The sequence below is a fragment of the Giraffa tippelskirchi genome, chromosome 10, assembly GCF_054371585.1.
Source record: "Giraffa tippelskirchi isolate mGirTip1 chromosome 10, T2T-mGirTip1v1.2.pri, whole genome shotgun sequence".
Lineage (NCBI taxonomy): Eukaryota > Metazoa > Chordata > Mammalia > Artiodactyla > Giraffidae > Giraffa > Giraffa tippelskirchi.
Genome location: NC_137284.1, coordinates 161296057 through 161314688, shown reverse-complemented (window position 1 = coordinate 161314688; position 18632 = coordinate 161296057). Strand labels below are relative to the sequence as shown.

Here is an 18632-nt window from a genome sequence, read left to right as displayed (position 1 = left end):
TGTCGACGCGCCTGCGCAGGAGACCTGCGCACTCACAGGCAGGCCTGACTCAGGCCATTGTGGGGTCTCCGCTCCTTCCCCCTGGGTCCTGGTGCGCATTTGGCTTTGTTTGTGCCCTCCAAGAGTCTCTGTCCCCGCAGTCCCGTGGCAGTTCTGTAGTCAAATGCCACTGTTCCTCCAAGTCGGATTCCCTGGGGATTCCCGTCCCTTGGCTGGATCCCCAGCTGGAGAAGTGTGCTGTGGGGTGTAGAACCTTTGCAACAGTGTGAGAACGTCTTTGATATGACTGTTCTTCAGTTTGTGGGTTACCCACACGGCGGATATGGGATTTGACCTTTAACGTGATTGTGCCCCTCCTACCGTCTCTTTGGGGCTCCTCTGGTGTCCTTGGATGGAGAAGGCAATGGCACCCCACTCCAGTACTCTTGCCTGGAAAATCCCATGGACGGAGGAGCCTGGTAGGCTGTAGTCCATGGGGTCGCTAAGAGTCAGATATGACTGAGCGACTTCACTTTCACTTTTCCTCTTCTTGCACTGGAGAAGGAAATGGCAACCCACTCCAGTGTTCTTGCCTGGAGAATCCCAGGGATGGCGGAGCCTGGTGGGCTGCCATCTATGGGGTCGCACAGAGTCGGACACGACTGAAGCGACTTAGCAGCAGCAGCAGGTGTCCTTGGATGTGGGGTGGAGGTCAGCTACCCTGGCCTGATTTCACTGCTCAGAGTGCCAAGGCCAGAGGAGCCGGGGGACCTCCTCAAGGTCACTCCTTTGGGGGAAAGCAGAGCAGAGTCAGTCTCCCTAGGCTTCCCTGTGCCCGGCTGCCTCTGGGCGGGTGGGGGCATTCGCTGACTTCCCCCCAGGATGTTCTCCTCTCCTCCGCTTGGCCTGGCTCTGCAGGGAGAGCGAAGGGGGCAGGAAGCAGAGCTCTGAAAAGAGGGAGCAGGGCGTGGGGCTCTGTGCATGGATGAGGGAGGTGGTGAAGGCGTGCGCTGAGACTGGACTGAGGAATGCTGTTCTCACCAGGTTTGTTATTTCAGGAGGATGGAGCTCTGCTTAGAGCTGGGGCCCCGGGCGGCGTCCAGCTCACTGCGCGTCTGTGCCCGGGGCCTCCGTCCGAGGGCTTCTCCTCTGGGGCAAAGGGGCTGTAAAAGCGCGTGTGTAAAGTAGTCACAGGACAGGTGAGACTCCTTTATTCTTGTGAGTGTGGGCGGTTCTGCCCTCTGTGAGACTTGCGTTCTTGGCCCTGCACCATGCTTCGCCTCCTCTGCAGATCTGGGCCTTCCTCCGTCCACATCTCTCTGGAGGAATGAGTTCTCCAGCTGTGGGATTTCAGAGCAATTCCCTTGTGAGGAAATTAATGGCTGCAGGCTTTACATGCCCCCGGGGGCGAGTCTCCCTGTGATTAGCAGCTTCCGTCCACTCGTTCTCCTCTGTCCTCCTCTTCCGTTTACTCCTGAGCACCTGCCCTTCGCCAGACACGGGGGCAGCCATCCAGGAAACGGTGGAGGCTAAGAAGCCCCACTTCTGTGGTTCCTCACCGTGAGAGTCTCATGTTCAGAGACGTTTTGCCCTGAGGCTGACATCAGAACACAATGTGGAGAGTCCCACAGTGGACGCCTGGACTGCAACAACCGACCAGCCTCGTCAAGGGGGTTTCCACGGGTGATTGTGGACGTGGGTCTCAGTGGCCGAATAGGAGCTTGTCAGCTGGAGACACAGGAGTACAGGCTTTGTGCTTCTGAAGGGATGTGCATATTCAGGAACCATCTGGCTTTTGTTGGCTTCTGCTGGAGCAGGTGTGGCTACGCTTGGGGCACCCTAAGGATCGCTCTGAGTTTGTTCCTGTTGTTCACACCCTCCTGACTGGCCACAGCAGGCACCGAGGCTGCATTTAGGGCAGGACGTACCCCTCCGTGCACTTCCCCTGCCCCTGCTGTGGGTAAGCGCTTTCCTCACCTCCCGTCCGGTCTCCTGACGGAGCACACGGGCCTCCATCCGTCCACCTCTGCTGTCCGTAGGCCCTGGCGACACCTTGGTGCACGCCACGGGCGTTAGGCACAGGGGGTTGACAGAGGACCCAGAGGTGCTACCTGAGTGGGGTCACGTGCAGAGCACTGTGGGCCTGGCCCCGTGGGGAGCTTGCCACGGAGGTGCCCCCGACGGGCTCACCGCTGGGCTCCCAGCAGGAGGTGGGTGGCCCCTCCCGGTGACAGAGGGACAGGGTGACTGGTTGTCCTCCCAGCCCTGCTTCATTCCGTCCCCCTGACCCGAGCCAGGGGCGTGTGGCCCTGGCTTCCAAATGCCCGGCATCCTCTTACGGAAGCAGGCCCCCTGGATTCTGGGGCCAGCGGGGCTGCCCACGGGCACTGAGGCTCTGACTCTTTCCCCTCTGTGTCTCCTCCCAGGCTGCCTGTTTGAGGATGGCCTCTGCAGACCCGCCGAGACCTGTGTGAACGGTAAGTGCCGGCCCCGCAGACTCGGTCTGTTACGCCAGCCACGGTGACCCCAAGGCTGGCTTCACCACGTGGAGCAGGGTCCCGGGTGGGGTTCACGCTCGATTCTTCCGAAGCGTGTGCAGACGTTGGCCTCGGCCCCTCACGTGCTGACGAGGGTTGGCCAGAGCACCCGCCACGCCCTCTGCACACGGGACCCCAGGCGTGCCGTGAGGACCGGTGTGAGGTGGGGTCGCCTGTGCCCCACGGTGAGTGTTTGCAGGGTGGGCTCTGTCCTCCCCACCTGGCGCGGGCGCCCCGGCTCCACCCAGCTCTCTGTGCCGACCAGAGGCCTGTGGGCGGAGCCCACGTGCGGGACGTGTGCCTGGGACCCTTTGGTCCAGTCCAGCCTCTGCGCTGCCGCCTCCGAGCTGGCTTGTCTCTCCAGGCCCCCAGGCGTGCTGTCGAGGGCCAAGATCCAGGGGCGGCAAGGCCAGCATCCTGGCGAGAAAGTCCCGGTCGGAGCCTGTGGACGTGGGGCTGGGACAGCTGTGTGTGCGTCCCCACAGTGAACGTGCCCTGGGGACCACGCCGACAGGCTGGACAGTCCTGTTGGGTGTTCGTTCTTTTTGGGGAGAATTCTGCAGATTGTGGCGAGCAGTGACCTGGGCTGGAGGCTACAGCAGCTGTGTGATGGGAGGCCACCCGGGTTGGGCTGTCGCGCGCTGGCTGGCCTGAGTGCCTCCTCAGCGCAGCCGCGCGGGCGGGCCTCTCGCTGGGCCCCAGCGCGGCTCCTTGTGCTAATACCTCATGAAGCTTTTATCTGGAGGCAGCTTTTGACAAAATAATTTATTAAAAAAAAGTGTCATCTGCCCTGACTTGGTGAGGTTGGATCATAAAAGAAACAGATGTGTGTTTACTTTAACTGGAGGCTAGGGTGGGCCGGCAGCATAAAAGCTGTAGCTCTGTGCCTCCCCTCTGTCCCTGACTGGGAGCAGGCCTGCCGCTGGCACGGCTCCTGGAGGCTTTCCTTCCCCCAACCTCCGCTTGCCTCCCTGCCGTGGAAGGACACTAACATCATGTAGCAGAATAGCTCTGAGTCATGTGGAAACAGAAGGCAGTTTAAGTGTAAACATGAACACGCAGGCCTTGACTCATGGAGACAGCCGGTGTTTGATATTCCCTCCGGTCCAGCTGAGGGCCCGCTGTGGCCTGACCGAGTGAGCAGGGATGGAAGGTGCTGGCCCGGCTCTGTGGCCCTGGGCGAGGCTGCGGGGCTCAGCCTGGCTGGGGGTGTGTGGGGGCATCAACGGACACTGAAGTCCCTTTGCATCCCTTCATTTAATAAAGCGGTCCTGTGTAACTTTTATAATAAGATTCATCTAATAAAGACGTTTCAGCATCTGCTGAACTGATTCTGAGAGGCAGGTCTGCCTCAGGCCTGCTGCCGTGGGCGCTGACTGAGTGGGCCCAGCCCCCAGCTCCCGCTCAGGGCAGCCCTGGGGAGCCATGGACCCTGTTCTGGCTGCAGGGGGCAGCTTCTCGGCAGAAATGTGCTGGGTGTCTGAGGTGGGTGGGCAGGAGGACAGATTGTCTTCAGTTAGGGTTGGCACTGGGGGTGGTAACGGGACAAGAACCTGGGCACAGAATGGCTCCCCAAGTCCAGTGATGAGTTGCAGGGGGGCCCGGAGAGGAGGAGTAAAGGCCGCGGCTGGGAGGGGCCTCCAGGATGGCCGCCTGGCTCATGAAACAGCGTCCGTCCCAAGGCAGCCACTCCCTGGGCAGGCTGGCAGGGCCTCCGAACCGGGAAGAGCCTAGGTCAGGTCTCAGGCCACCCTGCCTTCCTCCTGAGTTGGCCTTTCTGGGGTCTCGGATCCGCGGCCTCCGGTCCTCGGGGCACAGAGCCCCAGGCCCCAGGCTTGTGAAGGACCAGGCCCCGGGCTTGTGAAGGACCAGGCCCCGGGCTTGTGAAGGGCCAGGCCCCGGGCTTGTGAAGGGCCAGGCCCCGGGCTTGTGAAGCTCCCTCCCTCCCTGCTCACTTGCTTCGTTTCCTCCCGAAGCTTTCTCGGAAGGAGAGACCAAGTCAGGATTTTTGTTGGAAGCTCTCAGAACACGTTTTCCATGTTAATGTTCGGTGACCACAGGCGGAGTCTGTCAGCTGCCGCTGTGACCTGCTGTGCACCCAGCATGTCTCTGCGAGTTTGACAAACGGGGCCATTCTGTTCTATTGCACTGGAAAAACAAAACAGTATGGAGCTTTAATTTGACAACTTGGAGACTGTGAAAAAGTACAGCCAGTCTGAAAAACAGATTAGGTCGGAGCAATAAAATCGATGTGGCCTGAATCACGGGCCACCCGAGAGCCTGGAGAGGCCGTGTGGTCCGGACACCCCCAGGCCGCGGGCAGAGGCTCCGGGACTCGGCCCTGGAGGCTGCCGGCTCTGGGCGGAGCAGCTCTGCGGAGGGGCTGCTCGGTGTTCCCCACCCACCAGCTCTGAAGGCTGACTTTGAAGCTTGATGCGGTTCCCATGGAATGGCTTCACAAAATCCACTTTGTGAGAAGCATTCCCGCATTGTTTCAGGAAGGTCATGCTCCCCTTTTGACTTCTGCTGTTGAGGTAATAAAAGCAGTGCTGAGAAATGGTTGGCTTACTGGTTCTTCACTTGATAATATCCTGACTGGACTTCTAGATTCCAAGGAGGTAGAGTTTGATGATAACTTGTCTGGATACATTTCAAGTTCACGGTGCTGCAAAGCTTGGTTAGGGATGTTGAGGATGTGGCCTTTCAAGCCCTGTTTTGTCAGCAGGATGCAGAAGCCAACCTGTGGGTCTGACCCTCACCAGTGGGCCATCCTCACGCTCTGCTTGGGCAAGTCCAGCTCTTGCAGCAGCTCTTCGGGGTTCAGCTGCAGCCTTTGCGAAACCCTGGGGTATATCTGAGGAGACCCCTGTGCTGGGAAGCGATGCCTGGGGGCCAGCCCCCTCCTCCACCCACCTCCCCACAAAGCGCTCGCTGAGCTCACTGTGGTACAGACGGCAGACGAGACCAGTCACGGAAGTGCAGGGTCTGAATATTCTGAAGTCTGTTGTTTGGGGCAGCTCAGCTGCTGTCTCTGATCCATGCTGCTGTCGGTCCTCTGAGAGGGGTTTTCCTTAAAAAGTCCCTGCATCATGGGAGAGAAGTTGTGTCCATCTGTCTGCAGTTTGCCCAGATGGAGGGGTGGCATTTGTAACCTGGGAGAGTTTTCAACTGTCCCCAAGTCCATTTGTCTGCGTCAGAGAAGCGATCCTCTAAGGAAGCACATTCTTGTGCCGTGTCCTCAGCCTTTCAGTCTCATCTCTTCACTGCGCTGTGTCCTGGGTCCTTGATGGTGTCCTGCTCTTTCTGCAGAGGAGGGGCTCCGGGAAGAGGCTGTGTCCTGGCCAAGGAGAGTGTCAGGTGGACAAGCGCCCCTCCTTGGCGGCCTGGGGACATGAGCCCTGAGTAGTGATGCGACTGCTTCTCAATGAGCAACTGCTTTTGCCTCAGCCGCCCGGGCCCAGAGGGAGGGCTCGGTCCCCTCCACAGGTCTGCAGACACCCTGAGCTGGCCTGGGGCGCTGAGCTGTGGAAAGGTTGTCACCGCAGCCAGGCGTTTCCTCATGAGAAAGATCTAGCAGGGAGCACACCTAACGGCCTCACCGCTTTGTCTGGTGCGGGGTGTGGGTCCGCGGCTGTGCGGGCAGGACCTGGCTCCAGCCACAGCTGCCCAGAAGTGTGTGGCTGGGAGGCTCGTTCCCCTCCCAGATCCCAGTTAATCAGAACTCAGGGGGAATGAATGGGGATTAATTACTGAGTTAAACGGTGCGAAGCAGAGTTTAATTTGGCATGTTAACAGGAAAAAAATGCAATTTCGAGCCTCACATGAATGACTGGAGATGAGTTACAATTGATGCGGCTCCATTTGAGCGGCTGCCACGCGCACGCAGCCGGCGTGCCCGCAGGCGCCCTGGGCTCTGAGGGTCCCTTTGCTGCTGTCCGTCAGGCTCGGATCCTGCAGGGGAGCCAGGAGGGGCAGACCGGTCTTCTCATTCCTCCTTACCTGGCTACCCTCGCATCTCAGCTCAGGAGCCAGGAAGCTGCTCCTGGAAAGTGCCCTGCTTTCCTCCGTGTCAGCCTCTGGGTTGGCTGTCGGGTCACCTTGCAGGAGGCAGGCTCGTGTTCCCTTCCCTCTAGGGCCCCGGGCCCTGAATTCCCAGGGAACCCCTGGGCCACCTCTTCCTGCTTCTGCGCGGGCCATTTCTGGGGGACTAGAGATGCCCCTGTGTCAGAGGTTGAGGACTCCCTTCTCTGCGGCTCACAGGGCGGCTCACAGCATGGCTGGTGTCACCCTCGTGTTTGGATCTGGTGTGTCTTTGTCACCACAGTAACCAGCCCTGGAGGGGGCGGGGGTGTTTTATTGTTCTGAGGAAACAGCGAGAGGACACGTCCCGTGAGTAAAAGTGTAGCTCCAGACCTTGCTGCCTGTGTCCTTCCCTGGGGTCGGGGGGCTAAGGAGGCAAACTCCTGCGGGTCCACCCTGCACAGGGCGGGCGTGAGTGCCCTGATCCCAGACTCCGCAGCAGACTGCCCACCAGACTCGCCTCGCCTGTGCTGCAGTCACTGCTGGACTTGGTCGGCCCCGCTGAGTGCATCCGTGTGCTTGGAGTTTTGGAGCGCTGTCCCAGGTCCCTGCTGCGGCCCCTGCTCCCAGGGCACACAGGCAGCTGCTGCCGCGACCGGCTGTCCATCAGTGCTGGTCCCAGGGGGCAGTTACATGGTCCGGCTGGGGCCTTCGCCTCCCCAGGCCTCTCCAGGAGGCCCTCCGTCAGGACACGCCCTCGGTCAGGACACGCCCTCCGTAGGGACACGCCCCCGGCGGGACACGCCCTGTACCAGCCCCCGCCCCCAACGGGACACGCCCCCAACGGGACACGCCCCCGGCGGGACACGCCCTCCATCGGAACTTGGCCCCCGGCCCAGCAGCCCACCCTTTCCCAGCGCCCGCTGCCCGCCTGCCTACCCATCCTCAGCTGTCGCCTGCTGAGGGTGTCCCCCACCTGGGGACCCTCCCCACGGAGGAACGAGGGGAGATGGGAGGCGGCGTTGCCGTTTCCCGGCGGAATGCCAGCTTTGAGGGGAGCACCCTGCTTGGGGTGCGCGTGTGTGTCTTAAAATGCTCTTGAAATGTTATTTCTTCCTTCCTACCAGTTTCTAGATTGATTTACCAGTTAGTCCAATTAACTCTTAAAAGTCTTTAATTATAAAGACAAGAGAGGATAATGAATTGTCTAGTAGGTGAAACTTACTTGCATGTTTTCCACTGTGTCCAAACCAGGGCTGTTTAGAGTGTTCTATGGGGAAAGTTAACTGGAAGTGCCAGTTATGGACAGCGTCTCCTACGAGGTCCAGGGTCCAAGAGTCTGCCCGTGATCTCAGCGTGTGATGGCTTCTTGGTGGATGGGCAGTCTGTGGAGTCCCGAGGCGCTGTGGCTCTTCCCCTTGGCTGAGGGTTTGCTGTGGTGATGTCCAGTGGGCCACGCTGCGGGGCTCCGTGCAGGCAGGTGAGGGCATGAGACCCACCCCCATGCCCACCGGGTCTCCCTTTCTGGCCTGAGTCTCTGCTCATCGGTCCTGTGGTTTTGGTTTTGGTCTTATAAGTACTGGGTCTTGGTGTCTACTTAAGAGCGTCACCCACATACAGAAGAGAGGTGTCCTGTGGGGCAGGTGCATCGGGGCCTGGGTGAAGCAAGTTAAGCCAAGTAGACTCTGTCAGGGCCAAGACGCATCCCTGTTTGAGCTGTGTATTGAAGTGCTACCTGCCTTGCAGTTTTTTTCTTTTCCTTTCAAATGCTTAAAAATTTGGTTTTTAAGATACTTATGGCAACCTGCTTTTTTCCTGCGTTAATATTTAAAACAACATTTTTTTCCCCAGTTTGTCATTGTCAACTGTTAGATGGTTGGATGATTTGAGCTGTTTCTTGAAGCCAAGATTGGAGTTTTAATTAGTTCTTTTCAAATGAATCTAGATTTTCTGAGGCTATGACCATGTCTTTCTCGGGAGCCCCGTGTCTGCATTTCTACGCTTTAGGAAGCATCCACTGCTCAGAGTTGGGAATCCTTTCCTCCCCAGCCCCTGCCTCATCCAGTTGCCGTAGTGATTATAACGCATCACGTTGGGCACAGGACTGTGGCGTGGTCCAATCTGCAGGTGCGTCTTCTCCCCTGCTGAGCGCAGATGACGTGGGCACGTGTGCCCTCTCTGCTCTGTGCAACGTCAGCCTGCCTCCTTGGAGCTGTCTCAGGCGTGGGCTTCTGCTTACCCACCCTGTCCACACTCACACCCTGAAGTGGCTCCTTATGGAGACAGTTGCTTGTCGCTCTTGAGGAGGGCTGTGGGTTTGCAGCAGGAAGGGTGTTAAAGTTTTAACATATTTTCATGGCTGCTCCTTCTCCGCTCATAGGACTTTGAGTCTAGAATTGCTGCAGTCTTGAGAGAAATGTGCTAAATCCTCGTTCAGTTTTGGTTCGTTTTGCCAGAGGTGTTGGAGGAGACTGGGAGCTGGCTCTGGGGGTCATGAGCTCTTGATGTTTTTAGCCCCGACCAGAGACTGGATGAGTGGTGCATACCTGTGGTCATGCTGCTGTGAAAAGCACAAAAGTCTGTGTTTTTAGAGCAAGATTTTATACTAAACTTGAGTCCTAGAGGTTATACATTGGTATTTTTAAAGAGCTTTTCTTTTCTTTTTTTTGGTCTATGGGTAGCTGTGTGGGGCCTAGTTTCCGTGGTTCGGCCAGTGCTGTGTTGGTCAGCGGTCAGCAGCTAGCTCCGGGCGAGCTGTGTTGATTTGTGGTCAGTTTCTGTGGCCTAAACTTTGCCACTGATTCCAGTCAGCGCAGCTCCACCCTGGGGCAGCTGGGGAGACAGTCAGGAGCTGTGGCCGCCCCCTGGGAGCCTCTGCCCTCCTGGGACACTGGACGCACAGGTTTCACAGGGCGGGTCTGTGGAGGGTCAGCTGGCGTCTGGGTAATGGCAGAGGTCTCTGCCACCCACGGCTCAGGAGTGACCCGCAGTCGAGCTCGGTGGGGCTGTTTTGGAATGTGCCCTGGTTGGCTCCCTGGCTCAGAGCCTGTGAGGGAGTTCCGGTGGACTGGCGCCCCTCACGTCGTTTCTGTAACTGAAACAGCATCACCCGGCAGCAGTGTGCGTGCAGAAGGCTCCGTGCGTCTCTGAGTGTTTTACACATGGACCCCCTTGGGTCGCTGCCGCCTCCCTGAGAGGTTCTTTCCTCCTGAGTTGACTTTGTCCTCCTTTAATGGACGGCAGACCCGATCTCTTCGATGTTGAATTTGGGTGAACGGGTCCGAATCGGATCTGGAACCAGGGCCGACCCACCGTCCCTCCAGCTGAGCCCAGTGTTTGCTTCTCACAGCGGCACAGGGGGTGTGGGGGTCAGTGTTGTGGCTTTGCCACTTGTGAATCTGCAGATGCTGCCACGGCAAGGAAATGGCCATCTGTGGTGAGGTGGGGGTTGAGGCGAGAATGACCACATTGCAGGCACCTTCGCCAGGGCCAGGGCCCGGGGCCTGGCTGGAAGCACCAGCTGGGCGAGCTGCCAACTGGTGTCATCTTTTTCCCTGAAGGCAGATTCCGGTGATGGAATGAGCCAGGAGCCCCACGCTCACCCAAACCCCGGAGAGATCCTGGGCCGGGGCACGCGTCACCCGGGGTCTTGGCTGCTTCCGCTCTCATAAATATTAATCAGAGGAAACCGCCTGTGGAAGGGCCTCCCCTTTATTCATTTGGCTTGAAATTGGTTTTGTTAATGGGTTTTAAACTTGTTCTCAGAATTGGAAGAAATCCCAGAGACTGGAAGCCAGGTGATACTGTGGGTGGGAGAGACCCTGTGGACACAGCCTGTAGCCAGCCTGGGGCTCTGTCAGGAGGGGGCGGCCCTGTGGAGCCCTCCTCTGGCCTCGAGGAGAAGGCTCACCGGCTCTGCATCTTCCAGTGGGGAGGCTCTTCCTCAGCTGCCCGCTGTGAGGTCTCACAGGGGACAGTTTACTTTCCTATTGTTTCCTCCATTTTGGGAAAAAATAACAGCTCTGATTTTTGCTTAGAATAGAAATGATCCTCTGGGAATACTTGGAGAGAAAGAGGGGGAAAGCATGATGGCCTGAAGGACTCTTGGTGGTGGGGCCGGTCTGCACAGACCCCCCCACCCCGCTCTGGGTCTGTGGAAGTTAGGCCAGCTCAAGGTCAAGTATCCAGGTTTTTAAACATTGTGACGCGGTGAAGACATTGGAAGTACTACAAGATTAATGGATGCATTAAAATAGCGATTACCCAGGCTGTGGTCCAGGCGTGGACTGGCTTTATCAAGACTGATGGCCAGGGTTTCACATCCTCGAGCAGCCAGTCCGACAGAATGTGGGCAGTCTGGACACCCCGCGGGTCCCGGCCCCTCCCCACAGCATTGCCCGGCCTTCAGGGAGTCCCTGGCTGCCTGGTGGGCTCACCTGGGACGGGGCAGACCCTTCCCACCCCCGCGCCTTCTCTGCTCGCCCAGCAGCAGGCACCCCACAGCTTCCTCCAATTCTAGTGATGTAAAAATCCACCGAGACTCAAGCTCAGGGTTGTATCTGTACATTACCCTCCCGCAGTGACGGGGGTCCTGAGCCTCCTCCCCGCCTGGCCCTCTGTGGCCCTCTGCGGCCCGCGCCTCCTGCCTGTGCTGCTGAGCCCTGTTCTGTCGGCACGTGGGCCATTTCTGGGTGGGTTTCAGTGTTTGGCTGTGGTAGGAGGGCCCCTGGGAACACCTTGTGTGGGCCTTTGGGGGCTTGCTGACCTCCTACTAGAGGAGAAGGCGGGGCTTGTCTTGGGGTACATACCTGGGAAGTTCCCTTGAGTCAGGTTACTGGCGATTCTGCTAAGATGCAGAAATGTAAGAAATAAAAGGCAGATTATGCCACAGGCCACTAGAAATACACACAGTTGGGAAAACTCACCATAGGATTGCATACTGGGCAGTCTTAGTTCTTCGACAAAACAGAATAAATTTTATGTTCCCAGTTGTTGGAATGAACACTGTGACCTTATTTGATTATAACCTGTGTCCAAATGGAATCCTTCCACGTCTACTTTACTGTTTTCCAGTGTCAGACCTTGTTCCGATGGGAGGAAAAACCCCCATGCCTTTTGCTTTCCATTGGCCAGGGTCTCTCCCTCTCTTACCCAGTGGCCTGAACAAATGCTCTGAAGGCAGCTCTGAGGACTCGCAGGACTTAGCTGTTCCCATCTGTCTCAGGGAACAGAAGCATGCTCAAGCGTTACCCAGGCCTCTGCGGGTCATGGGGACAGGGGGTGGGGGGGTGTCCGTTCACACGGCCGAGCCCAGGCCGTCAGCCCCACCTCTGGTCTGACTGACCGGCCTCCGTGGCCTTCCGCCTCCATGTCACGTCCTTCTGCCCAGGGGCTGGGGTCGGGGGGCCTGGGCTGCCGACGGCCGCTGTCTCCGCAGGCTGGCCGGCTCTTCTCTGCCACAGACGTAGGTGTGTCAGCAACTTGTATTTGGTCTCTCTACTCTTTAAAGGAATTTCACAAGCAAAACAACTAGACCCAGACTTTAAAAAAGCTTCTGTTTGGTGTGGGGTATCGCGACTGAGCACACACAGACAACACACACACAAACACACACACACACACGGCCGACTAACAACCCGAGTGCAGGATGGTGATGGTTTCAGGTGAATAGCGAAGGGACTCAGCCACACAGATACGCGTACACGTTCTCCTAGACCCGGGTGTTCACGTTTTGGGTCTGTTCGCCGTAGATTAATGTTTTCATCTTCTTAATCTGAAGGCCCGATGCTGTTGATTCATCCGGTGTGTGTGTGCGTATGCACCTTCGTGCACACACTGTTGTTCTGATTTCTGAGGCACAGACAGAATGGACCGAGAGTCGGGACACTTAGGGCCGGTCTGGGCTCGGCCACCAGCCTAGACTAATAATTCACTTAAATATTAAGTGAATTCTTCGTGGAAGGAGCTTCTCCTCCTTGGAAAGAGCCCATGTTCTTCCCTGTAAAGCGAGGTGTTTGACTCTGTCACGGTGTTTAGCTCCATCAGGGGTTGCCAACCATGGCTGTGCATCGAGGCTTTTAAACAACCGACGGCCAGGCACTGCCAGAGTGGGGAGAGGGGATTGGCATCAGCTCTCTTCCTGTTTTAAAGCTCCCTGAAGCGGTTCTAGTTTACAGCCATAGCTGAGAACCACTCGGCCACATGATTCCTAAGAAACCTTCCAACCCTGAAAATTCCTTGACATCTACACTGAAACGCCAGCTGTGCTTTGTGCAACAAAGCCAAACGTATGGAGGGGGCGTTCAGTCTCCTCAGTGTTACTTGTATGATTTGTTAGCAAGAGCATCATTAGCATAGAAGATATTTCTCTGTGGACATGCAAATCGATGCACACGACGAGTCTGCCGTTTAAGAAATTGCAGATTTCAACACAAAACTGTCTTAGGTAAATAATCCTAGTCCAAGTAGTTGACAGTATTCTACACTTAGTTATTTAGGATATTTGCCCAAAACACAGAAGCCTGTAAATAGCTATAAATATTACTAATGGCTGCCCAGTGTTTTATAATTTATGGGAGATTTGTACGCTTCATTTCACTTGGGGCTCAAAGTACCAGTTGCACCCCAGACTGGCTGCTTGTGTGGCTCTTCGGTCAGGTAGAGACAGGATAGGGTGCCTGGCAGAACAGGGATGAAAACAGTTGGCACAACTCAGTATAACCCGACCCACCCCAACAAGGCTAGACCTGGTACGGGGCTACTAGGTCTTTGGCGGTAGAATTACCTAAGTTCTGGAGGCCAGTGACTTAATCGTGTGCCGTGGAGAGTGAGGGAGGGAGTGCCGTGCTAAGCTTATATCTGTCCTTCCTGTTGCTGCACGAAGCACCGTCCAACAGAGAGACCCTCGGGGAGGGGGTTGGGGACCTGGGACCAGGTCTGAAACATCGTCCAACAGAGAGACCCCAGGGGAGAGGGCAGGGGACCTGGGCCCAGGTCTGAAACATCGTCCAACAGAGAGACCCCCGGGGAGGGGGCCGGGGACCTGGGTCCAGGTCTGAAACATCGTCCAACAGAGAGACCCCAGGGGAGGGGGCCGGGGATCTGGGTCCAGGTCTGAAACATCGTCCAACAGAGAGACCCCAGGGGAGGGGGCCGGGGACCTGGGTCCAGGTCTGAAACATCGTCCAACAGAGAGACCCCAGGGGAGAGGGCAGGGGACCTGGGTCCAGGTCTGAAACATCGTCCAACAGAGAGACCCCAGGGGAGGGGGCCGGGGACCTGGGTCCAGGTCTGAAACATCGTCCAACAGAGAGACCCCAGGGGAGGGGGCCGGGGACCTGGGTCCAGGTCTGAAACATCGTCCAACAGAGAGACCCCAGGGGAGGGGGCCGGGGACCTGGGTCAAGGTCTGAAACATCGTCCAACAGAGAGACCTCGGGGAGGGGGCAGGGGACCTGGGTTCAAGGTCTGGAAGATTGTCCAACAGAGAGACCTCGGGGAGGGGGTGGGGGACCTGGGTTCAGGGTCTGAAAGTAGGTCCCCAAGCGAGCAGCTTCACAGTGTGACCTGGGAGCCCTATGCGGGAGCCTCAGGAGGCCAGAGGCCCTCTGCCCAATCCCTGGTGCCCATGTGGGCCAGCCCTAGGCGGGCACCGCTGGAGACCAAGTGCTTAGGGTGGCGTCCGGTGCATCATCTGTCACCCGTCTGGCGCTTGCTGTGTGTGTGGCCTCTGGTCTGTCTGCCCCTAGAATGTGAGTGCATGGCCGGGGTCTTGACTGTCCGGCTAATTGTGTTTCTGGGCGTCTACAGTAGCGCCCATGGCAGAGCTGGTCACAGCAGATGTCAGTTTATTTTGTGTTTATGGGACATGGTGCTTTAAACTTTCCCTCAGTTAACCTTATCAAAGTGATGCATATGCGTGGTTTTAAACAGTCAGTTGACGTGAGGTTCTATAAAGTCGGAACGCTCTGCCCGCCTGCCCAGGCTGCCCCCCGTGAGCACCACCTGCGTATTCATGTTGTGCACCTCCGCCCGTGGTCACCAGGGCCCCCTGGTCCTTCTCTTGCTCCTGCTGTAACAGAGCAGGACCCTGTGGGGCCTTCCCAGAACAGACTCTGCACCCCCTGCCCCAGTCCTCTGTTTGCATTTTGTCTGTAGAAAAACTGAAGAATAAATCAGGGACGTCAGAAAATGCAGAAACAAAGGGAAACGGTCAACATGAAATAATAATGTTGTTCTGTCATTTAGTTCTGTCCGACTCTCTGCGACCCCATGGGCGGCAGCACGCCAGACCTCCCTGTCCTTCACTACCTCCCGGAGTTTGCTCAAACTCATATCCGTTAAGTCGGTGACGCCATCCAACCATCTCACCCTCTGTCACCCCTTCTCCTCCTGCCCTCAATCTTTCCCAGCATCAGGGTCTTTTCTAATGAGTCAGCTCTTCCCATCAGTTGGTCAAAGTATTGGAGTTTCAGCTTCAGCATCAGTCCTTCCAATGAATATTCAGGAGTGATTTCCTTTAGGATTGACTGTTTGATCTCCTTGCAGTCCAAGGGACTCTCGAGTTTTTTCTAGCATCACAATTCGAAAGCATCAGTTCTTCCATGCTCAGCCTTCTTTATGGTCCAACTCGCACATCCATACATGACTACTGGAAAAACCATACCTTTGATTATATGGACCTTTGTCAGCAAAGTATTGTCTGGTTTTTAATAAGTTGTCTAGGTTTGTCATAGCTTTTCTTCCAAGGAGCAAGAGTCTTTTAATTTCATGGTTGTAGTCACTCTTCGTGATGGTTTTAGAGCCCAAGAAAATAAAGTCTGTCACTGTTTGCATTGTTTCCCCATCTATTTGCTATGAAGTGATGGGACCAGGTGCCATGATCTTAGTTTTTTGAATGTTGAATATTTTGAATGCTGAAATAGTAATAGTTTAGCCATTAAAGAGTCAAGGAGCTTTAGTTCTCCTCGAGGGCTCTAGGTAGTATTCTGAGCCATGTCCTTTGGGCTGATTTGCGCATGCCGAAACCCCCACCGGGCGGAAGAAGTTAACTGCATGATGAGCAGACTGCAGCCATGACGTAAGCTGGCACCGTTTGGAGAACTGGCCTCAAGGAAATAGGAACAAACCAGCCCTGGAACTGGAGACTAAGTGTACTTAAAACAATCAAGATGACGCTGGTCAGACCACCACTGATCTCAAGACAACTGTCAGAGCTGCCTGTTTCCCAGCGGAGGTGTTGGGGTGGCGAGAGGGTTGGCGGGAGCACGGGGTGCAGACAGGCTGCAGGTGGTCCGGTTAGGTGGGGATGAGCCGCAGAATTGTCTCCCCCTGAGAAGGAGGGAGGCTCCTATTTTAATTCTTTCCTGGTTCATAGAGGGTTGTGGGTGGGGCTTCTCGACATTAGGCTAAGCACTGTGGAGCTCAGACCCGTGGGAGAGTCTCTAGGTGGTGCTGTGCCCACTGCAGACTCCTGCCTCGGGGCTCCCCGCGTCCAGAGCACCAGGCCAGCCCGGACACTCGTGGGCTGCTCGCTCTGCTCCTGGTTTGTACACAGCACGTGGTGGGAAGTGCTTGGGGTGTGACAGTCTGCGAACTGTTTCTTGGGGTCCGAGGCAGGCAAGGGGCCTCACACCCGCTTTGCCAGCTGCCCGAGTTCCAGACGGCAGAGTGTCCCCCAGCCCCACGGCCTGGCCCAGTGCTGGGTCTCAGAGTTACTCCTCCCGGGATAGGCGGGAGGCAAGTACCGACCTCCATTCAGCCCACGGAGAAGGCCAGCTGCCGTGGGGCACCGATCGTGGGAGCCCCGAGTATGACGGGGAGACCCTCCCTGCTCACGGAGCTGAGCAGACGTGAAGTGTCCCCGCTCTGGACTGCGAGTGCCCCGGGGAGATGCACGGAGCTGAGCATGCTCACGCCCACACGCTAGTGTACCTAGTTCCAGTTTATCTGGGCGTGGAGGACCCTGAGTGGGGGTGCAGCATCATCTGAGGTCTGAGTGCCTATTAGCTCCTCACTGCCTTCCAAACGTAGCCGTTGACAGAGAGGGTAGCGTGGAGGAAGCCTGGATGCTTGAGTGGAGATGGGATCCAATCAAACTATTAAAAGTCTCCACAGATACTCCTTTGGGCAGAAGTAGGTAAAAAAGCCTACTGCAGATTAATGATTATTAAAAGTCATTCAAGAGTGGTCTTTTTTCCTATTCAATTCTGTTCTCAATTTTATCTGATTACCTTAAGATCAAAGTTTTTAAAAATGTGCTTTGGTTTTCTCGTGTATCTCCTCTGTCCTGAGTCAGGCTCCCCTCCAGTCACGTGTAGCCGCGGTCAGTCTATCCTGTGGGGTAAAAGGCCTTGCTCTCGGGGCCCGAGCAGGCTGGGCAGGAGGCAGGCTGAATCCCAGTGGCCTGTGTGTGCATGCTCAGTCGCTTCGGTCGTGTCCGACCCTTTGCGACTGCATGGACTGTAGCCCGCCAGGCTTCTCTGTCCATGGGATGCTCCAGGCAGGAATACTGGAATGGGTTGCCATGCCCTCCTCCAGGGGATCTTCCTGACCCAGGGATCGAACCTGCTTTTCTTGAGTCTCCTGCATTGGCAAGGGGCTTCTTTACCACTAGTGCCACGTGGGAAGTCCCCAGAGGCCTGTAGGCAGTGCTTATTTTAAGCAAAAGGTGCTGACTGGCATGGCCCAAAGCACAGAGTTTTATGGAGGTTTTATTTATTTTCCATTCTAAAAGCAGTATTCATCATTAAAGAAAAGTTAGGACATGCAGGAGAGCAGGGAAAAGAGGAGCCCATGGTCCAGTCACCGGAGACAACTTCATTTTGATCTGTTTTTTTCTGTGTCCTTCTTGTATTGGGACATATTTTATGCATTCATAAACAGATATTATTATAATTCTCTTTTGAACTTATAAAATACGTATTTCCCATCTAATTCACTCTCTTCCTAAATACAGCCTTTAAAAGAAAAGTAGTTTGAGATCATAAAATCAACGTCATAATCACGATCCCTCTTTCTTACTTAGAAAATCTGCTTGTTCCTTTGTTTGTTCATTCACTCATTTTGTGAAGAGACTTCTTTTGCGTGTCGGTGCCAGACACTGGTTGGAGCTGGGGTTTAGCCCCCCACCCAGGACGCAGGCGTGTGGGGACCGCCGAATCATGGGGAGGGAAAACCCTCTCCCCTCAGCCATGGCGCCTCTGACCCCACCCCATGTGGGGAGGGGGTGGCCAAGGCCCAGAGGCTTAAGGAGGAGGAGCTTTGAGGGCAGAGAGAAGCATTGTGGGCAGGAGTTACTAAATGTCGACCGCTGGTTTAAACGAGGCTTCTTCTCTGAATCCTCCCTGACCTTTTGTGATGGTTGCTTGTATCCGTTTTCCTCCCCGGGGAAAGGAAGTTTTGTATCCTCCAAGACCACTGACCAGTGTGGGCACACGCGGGCATCCGTGTGTGGTCCCTTGGACTGCGCTGGTCATCCTCAGTGACATAGCAGGAGGCTGGCGGCTCGCACGTGGACTCAGCTGTTGTCCAGATAGACTTTAACACCGGCAGGGCTGTGTGGGGCGCTGGGCCACCCATCCTGTGTGCGTGCACATAGGGGTGCTTTGCCTTAAGTCCATCTTAGAAGAAATGAACTGCACAGAGCAAGTTTTTACAGCAATAGTGTTTATTAAAATGCCATCTTTCTATCCACCTTCCAAAGAATTGATAAATCCAGTGGTGACATGACACAGAGAACCTTCAAATTCTCTGTTACAAAACCAGCATTGTCACAGAAACTGAGACGGCCTACAGGACTTCCCGGGGGTCTGGTGGCTGAGAGTCTGCCAGCCAGTGCAGGGCACACGGATGCCATCCCTGTTCCAGGAAGATCCCACGTGTGGCGGAGCAGCGAAGCCCGTGCACCACACCTGCTGAGTCAGGAAGCTCTGGAACCCCTGCTCCACAGCAAGAGACGCCTCTGCAGTGAGCAGCCCGCACGCCATGTCTGCAGAGGAGCCTCCTCCACAACCAGAGAGAAGACCCAGCGCGGCCCAAAAAGAGATCGCCCGGTCAACAAAGTCATAGCACCGTGCCACTCAAGCATTCTTATAC

The 18632-nt window shown here is 56.2% G+C and overlaps 1 protein-coding gene across 1 annotated transcript in view; it reads left to right on the top strand.

Annotated features, from left to right (window-relative positions):
* PTPRN2 (protein tyrosine phosphatase receptor type N2) overlaps window positions 1-18632 on the top strand; it is a 587908-nt gene that overhangs the window by 63317 nt on the left and 505959 nt on the right. Inside the window, exon 2 of the mRNA XM_081535514.1 lies at window positions 2406-2456. Coding sequence (XP_081391640.1) covers window positions 2406-2456 — 51 coding nt within the window. The remainder of the gene's footprint in view (window positions 1-2405; window positions 2457-18632) is intronic.